Source organism: Chelonia mydas, chromosome 5 (assembly GCF_015237465.2).
Source record: "Chelonia mydas isolate rCheMyd1 chromosome 5, rCheMyd1.pri.v2, whole genome shotgun sequence".
Taxonomy (NCBI): Eukaryota; Metazoa; Chordata; order Testudines; family Cheloniidae; genus Chelonia; species Chelonia mydas.
This window is the reverse complement of record NC_051245.2, coordinates 4,901,018-4,907,697: the sequence shown is the minus strand read 5'-3', so window position 1 is coordinate 4,907,697 and position 6,680 is coordinate 4,901,018. Positions and strand designations below refer to the sequence as shown.

Sequence of the window (6,680 nt, the reverse complement as noted above, 5' to 3'; positions counted from 1 at the left end):
AAGCCTGTTGGTTCAAAAGGTGCCGAGTCTGTGCTCTGAGCTTCAGCATCTCTCCTTCTCCCCTCCTTCCTCTACTGCCCTGGAACTGGAGGATGGATTCCGGCAGCTGCTACAGGAAACTGCCAGCCAACCGAGACATCCCACCCATGACACCAGGACAGCAGCAGCTTGGAGAGAGCTGGCGTCCGGATCCCCGCTGACAGATGGGCACAGCTGCTGCGGGGAGATTGTCTGGGCTGTCATATGCCATGGTTGGCGCTGTCAGGATGGAAGAGGGATGGGCCCATTTGCTGTCCCCAGCAGAGCTCTCCAGCAGCTGCCCCGCGCCCCCCCTCCCTGCTGGCACGGAAAGCCTTTCGGAAGGTTTCAAGGACACAGAAATAGGGCAAATTGCAAACTCCCAGGGCGGAGGCTGATCTTTCCAATGCCAGCCCTAAGGAACAAAGGCCACTCAGGAGAAATCAGGATTGAGGGTGGAGGATGGCGCTAGGCAGACCCACAGTACAGATGTAAGCTGTGACATTTCCAGCTTGGGACCTGCCCCGGGCTCCTTCATGCACCTTGGGTCTGATTCTGATTCCATGTGCTCTGGTGCAAATCAGGAGAACCAGTGACTCCATTCACATCAATGAAGCTGCACCTGGCAAATCAGGCGCATTGTCTCTTTCTCGCTACTCCCCTCCCCACTACTCCCTCTTGCTTCCCACCTTCCTCCTTTTCCAAGAGATCCTGCTGCTGGTTCGAGAACCTCTCCTGATACAGCTCCCACCATCACCTTGATAACTAAATTGTGCTACTCACTGAGAACTGCAGGGGGCAGTGTGGAGCCACATGCAGCAGGCGCTTCTGTGACATTGTGCCCCTGGGACTATGGGGCCTGCTGCCCCAAGGATCCTGTGCCTTGCCCCCTGCCCCCACCAGGAGGGAGGGCACTGTAAGGCTGGGGTGTGAGAAGAGATGATTGAAAAGTGGAAGGGAAAAAATGTAATTGGAAATTGTGAAACATTTGTTCTGCAGGTTTTGAAAGGGGGACAAGTTTTCACTCAAAGTTTTATTGAAAACTAGTTTTGAAATTCTTCATCCCCCCCCCCTTTTTCTTTTCCCCCTTTCCCCGCTTCCCATTTCTCATCCCTTTTCCACTTTGCCACCGAAAATGGGAGGAAAGTGCATTAAAAAAAAAAAGGTGAACAGAAAAAATTAAAAAAAAGATCTTATTAAAACCACAGCACATCGTTTAGGTCACTGGGAAGCTGATCTGATGGATAGTGAAATGACCGATTGATGGCATTTTTAATGGACCTTCAAGCCGCTTAGCATTACTCTGTTGAGATTCTGATGTCATTAGGAACGACGGAAAAACACTTTGAGACACTTGTTGCGTAGCTTGATGGTCAAGCTTATTGCCTTTTCCCACCATCACCCACAAGATGTTTCTGAGGACTTGCTTCTTAACCAGACCTTCGCAAGCTGCGTTGGTAGGTCTCTTTGGAAGTCTTGTTTTGTTTTGTTCCTTTATCAATAAATTTGACAAAACATTTAAAAGGCAATAAGATAGATTTGATTTCTAAAACTCATCAGTTTTTACACAGATCAGTGAAAGTTAACCACTTAGGCCCATATCCTCAAAGGTGTTTAGGTTCCTAAACCCCACTGATTTCACAGATCCTCTCAACTGACTGAGATGATTTCACCAGAGCAAAGTAAGGGTGTGGTTTGGTGTCAGAGCACTGGACTGGGATTTAGGAAACCTGGAGTCTATTCCTAGCTGATTTGCACTGCAGTGACCAGCCGGGTATCCTTTGCTAAGTCCCTTCCCTTCTCTGTGCTTCATTGAGTATGTCTACACTGCAATTAGACACCCGCGCCTGGCCTGTGCCAGTTGACTTGGGCTTGCAGGGCTCGAGCTAAGGAGCTTGACAGTGTAGACGTCTGGGCTTGGGTATCATGTTCAGTCTTAAGAACAGCGAGAGGATATCTCACAGTCTTCAAATATGTTGAGGGCTGTTATAAAGAGATCAGTTGTTCTCCGTGTCCACAGAAGGCAGGACAAGAAGGAATGGGCTTAATGTGCAGCAAGGGAGATGTAGGTTAGATATTAGGAAATCTTTCTAACTCTAAGGGTAGCTGCACTCTGGAATAGGCTTCCAAGGGAGGTTGTAGAATCTCCATCATTGGAGGTTTTTAAGAGCTATTGGGACAAACCCCTGTCAGGGATGGTCTAGGCCAGGGTTTCTCAGCCCATGGATCGGGACCCAAAATTGGGTCACCAGAATGGTTCAAAGGGTGGCATGGCAGCTCCTGCGGCTCCTGTTGCATGGGGTGGCTGGGCTCGCCTCCCTGATCCAGGCACTGCAACCTCTGGGGTCCCAGCGCCACTCAGGTTTAGCCCAGGTGTCATGACGACGAGAGTCTGGGTAGGCCAAATTTGAGTGAGTGGCCCTGCAACCCCGTGAGCCAGGTCACAACTCCACTCACAAAATGTGGTCCAGTCAGGGCGTGTGTGGCCAAACCTGAGCGGTGCTGCAAACCCAGAGGTTGCAACACCCGGAGCGGAGAGCCAAGCCCAGCCAGCCCCACAGCACAGAAGCTGCAGAAGCCGCCACTGTGGGGTGAGTGACGTGCAGGATCAACCCCCGCAGGAGACAAGATCCGACCAAAACCACCCAAGGGCTTCCACCGCCAGACTAGTTACTGGGTTGTGAAAGGCCATAAACATTGACAAATGGGTCCTGAGCCCAAAAAGATTGAGAACCACTCGTCTAGGTTTACTTGGTCCTGTCTCAGTGCAGGGGGCAGGACTAGATGACCTCTCGAGGGCCCTTCCAGCCCGACATTTCTATGATGAACACGTTCCTTCTATTACGGCAATCCCAGTTAAAACCCCAAGTACGCTTTTGCCAGAAATCTTCCCTCCCACACTGCTCTCCTTCGAGGTTTCTGCCAAACCCTCTTTCCACTGACAGGGGGACGCACTCTCCCCTCGACCCCAGTGACTGCACCTTTTTTCACTTACCCTGGTGTAAACTGGGAGCCACTCCCCTGCAGCTAGTGGAGCTGTGCTAGTGTGAACGAATGGAGACCTGCCTCCAGCGCTGATGGAGAAGGAGACACCCTCCGGCGCTGGCAGAGCCATACGCCACTCGATGCCTACGGGGCTGACCGTGCCGGCCCCACCTGCAATTCAGCCAATCAGCAAACTGAATCTGCCCTCTGCGAACTCTCAGGCTGATGGACCTGATCTGTTCATGTCCTACAACCAACCTGCTTAAGTGCTTTGCTGAATCAGGGCCTACATGGTGAGGCTATAAATAGCTCTCTCGCGGGAGCTTGCTCCTTCCTATTTTAGCAGCTTAATGGCATTCAGTGAGCGATGTGCAGACAGACAATTAACCTCCATGCCATTAGATGGCTGTGATTACCAGGTCCCCTCAGAAATGAGGCATCACTTCTTTGTAACTGAGCCAGGGAAGTGGATGCCTAGCTGCCAGCATGCTCACATTTACTACAGCATGAGGGCAGAGAGATACGGGCAGGGTGGGGAAAATGCATCCAGGAATCTTCTTGACCAAAAGACAAGAAGCCAGAGATCATTGCGGAGCTGCGAGCCTGCATTCTCTGCTAACTGCCCTTGTTTCTCCGCAGAGCCCTGTCCGCTTCTCCCCAGTGCTCTTGCTTTGTCTCATCCCCTCCTCCCAGCTTGGCTGAGCTGAGCCACATTGCAGCCAAGAGCTCATGGGAACCTTGGCATACCCATGTCTGAGAGCATGGTATTATAATAACCCTCGCTCAGCTGCCAGTGAACAGATTGTACCAGACTGGAGCAGAACTGCAAGTGAAAGCAGAGGGAGTCTTCACCGGAGCTACAAGAGGGATGATTTGGTCCATTAGCTGGATTCATTTAGTTGATATTTGTAACATTTCACCCCTGTGCTGTGTCAGGGATCAGTGCTGGAGGACTGAATGGGTTTGGAGAGGACACTCTGACTGACTGATTCTCCTGTTTGTATTTCTCCTTGATGAACCAGAGAAGAACAACACAGTAAGAAACAAAGCTCCTGGCCACAAGGGCTTTAGGGGCTAATGGAAAATCAGCCCTTTCATCGTTTAAGAAAGAACAGGAGCTCTGAAAAGGGGAATGCCATGGGAACACGCCTGCCTGACAGCTTCACCCCAGTGAACCCGAAGCCGTCCAAGGAGCTGAAGCCAATGATCGGTGCAATAGTCGTCGGGCTCATCTTGTTCATTGCGGCGGTGGTGGCTTGGTGCTACTACACGGCGTCTCTCAGGAAGGCGGAGCGGCTAAAGACAGAATTGATGGACCTGAGGAAGGATGGGTTCATCATCAAAAACCACAACGGGGAGGTGGTCTTCAGACTGGCCTTTCAGTCGGGCACCCTCGATCTGGAGTCCTGCTCGAAAGAAGGGGAGATTTTAAGCTGCACCAGATCAGACAGAGGGAAGCTGAATTTCTTCATTCAGACAGTCAAGCCCAAGGACACGGTTATGTGCTACCGCGTCCGCTGGGAGGAGTTTGTGGTAGACACGGTGGTCGAGCACACCATGTTTTGGGAGGACGCTCATTGGTACGGGGGCTGTGAAATGAGCGTCCAGCACTGGCCAATCAGACTCCCAGGGTACCAGGAGCCCATGCCCTTTGTGACGAGCGACGTGTATTCCTTCAGGGGCAGCTTTGGAGGCATCTTGGAAAGATACTGGCTGTCCTCGAAAGCGGCGGCTATAAAAATCAACGACTCGGTGCCCTTCCACCTGGGGTTTAACGCCAGTGAACGGTCGCTCTTCTTTCAGGCCAGGTATAAGGATTCTCCCTACAGACCTCCCCTTGGGCAGCAGCCTTTCCCGGAGCTAAGCTACCGTGTCTGCGTCGGCTCGGATGTGACCTCCATTCACAAATACATGGTGCGCAGGTACTTTAACAAGCCTTCTAAGATCCCATCAGAAAACGCCTTCCGGTACCCCATCTGGTCTACATGGGCTCTGTACAAAAATCAGATTGACCAGGATAAACTTCTAGATTTTGCAGAAAAGATTAAAAAGTACCGGTTTAATTGCAGCCATATTGAAATTGATGACATGTACACACAGACTTATGGCGATTTTGACTTTGATCCGGTAAAGTTCCCTAATGTGACAGAAATGTTCAAAACGCTGAAAGAAGAGGGATTTAAAGTTACCCTGTGGACGCATCCCTTTATAAACTACAATTCGTCCAATTTTGGAGTGGGGATAGAGCAGCAGCTCTTTATCAAGGAGCCGACAGGGAAACTCCCCGCGATGGTGAAGTGGTGGAACGGCATTGGGGCCATATTGGATTTTACCAATCCCACAGCCAGGGAGTGGTTTCAGAGCCACCTGAAACAACTGCGGTCAAAGTACGGCATAGCGTCCTTTAAATTTGACGCTGGTGAGGTAAGCTACCTTCCAAAGCAGTTCAGCACCTTCAGGCCCTTGTCGGATCCCAGCATCTGGTCCAGACGGTACACGGAAATGGCCATTCCGTTCTACGAGCTCGCCGAAGTCAGGGTCGGCTACCAGTCCCAAAACATCTCGTGCTTCTTCCGCATCATCGACCGCGACTCGGTTTGGGGATATGAGCTTGGCCTCAAGTCCTTGATCCCTACCGTGCTCACCATTAGCATGCTGGGCTACCCTTTCATATTACCAGACATGATTGGAGGAAACTTTCTGCCAAACAAGACGGAAGGTGCTGTTGAAATCCCGGACCAGGAGCTGTACATCCGCTGGCTGGAGCTGTCGGCCTTCATGCCCTCCATGCAGTTCTCCATACCCCCCTGGCTCTACGACAAGTCAGTGATTGAGATTGCACAGAAATTCACAGAGCTGCATGAGTCCCTGGTTGCCCCTCTCCTGTTGGAGCTGGCTGGGAAGGTCACCGACACGGGAGACCCCATCATACGGCCCATCTGGTGGATTTCTCCCAGGGATGAATTCGCTCACAAGCTCGACTCCCAGTTCCTCATTGGGGACACCCTCATGGTGGCCCCTGTCCTGGAGCTGGGCAAGCAAGAGCGAGATGTGTACCTCCCGGCCGGCAAATGGCGCAGTTACAAAGGGGAGCTGTTTGAGAAGACCCCAGTCCTGTTAACAGACTATCCCGTTGACTTGGACGAAGTTGCTTATTTTCTTTGGGTATCATAACAAAGGTAGCCATCAGTTTTAAGCTTTGTGAATGGGTGGTAGATTGAAAAAATTAGGCAGCTCTGAGTTCCTGAGATAAATATGCCTCTCTGGGACGTTGTAAATAATGATCATGATTCCAATTGCACAGAACCATTTTTGTGGATTAATAAACAGGACATTTAAAATATCTTTGTATACATTTCATCCTTTAAAAGGTCCAGTTCCAAAGCTTGACTACTTGGTTGTGGTATTATTTATAGATCTAAGGTATAGAAACACAGAGTCCACTAGGGTTTTTCCCCCCAGTCCTATATGACACTGATGCTCTTTTTTGAAAGGGTACTTTAGATGGTTTTCTTTATTCCACACTGATTCTGTTGTTCCCATACCTGTATTTTATTTTAAAATTGCTTTGTCATTGGCTGAGGAATTGTTCACTTTTAAAGGACTACACTGCTGTGAGCCAGTGACACTCCTGTGGAGACTGGGGCCTTCAAGTTCTTGCCACCACCAGATGCGAT

The 6,680-nt window shown here is 50.5% G+C and overlaps 1 protein-coding gene across 1 annotated transcript; it reads left to right on the top strand.

Moving 5' to 3' along the window:
* The first annotated feature begins 3,800 nt into the window (after positions 1–3,800).
* On the top strand, positions 3,801–6,334 carry LOC102936288 (myogenesis-regulating glycosidase). Its single transcript, XM_007063291.4, has one exon. The coding sequence runs from the start codon at positions 4,081–4,083 to the stop codon at positions 6,175–6,177; it is 2,097 nt and encodes a 698-aa protein (XP_007063353.3). The 5' UTR covers positions 3,801–4,080; the 3' UTR covers positions 6,178–6,334.
* Positions 6,335–6,680: the final 346 nt, after the last annotated feature.

Excerpts from the sequence above, each read along its gene's own strand:
- LOC102936288 (XM_007063291.4), top strand. The coding sequence starts at position 4,081 with ATGGAAAATCAGCCCTTTCATCGTTTAAGAAAGAACAGGAGCTCTGAA.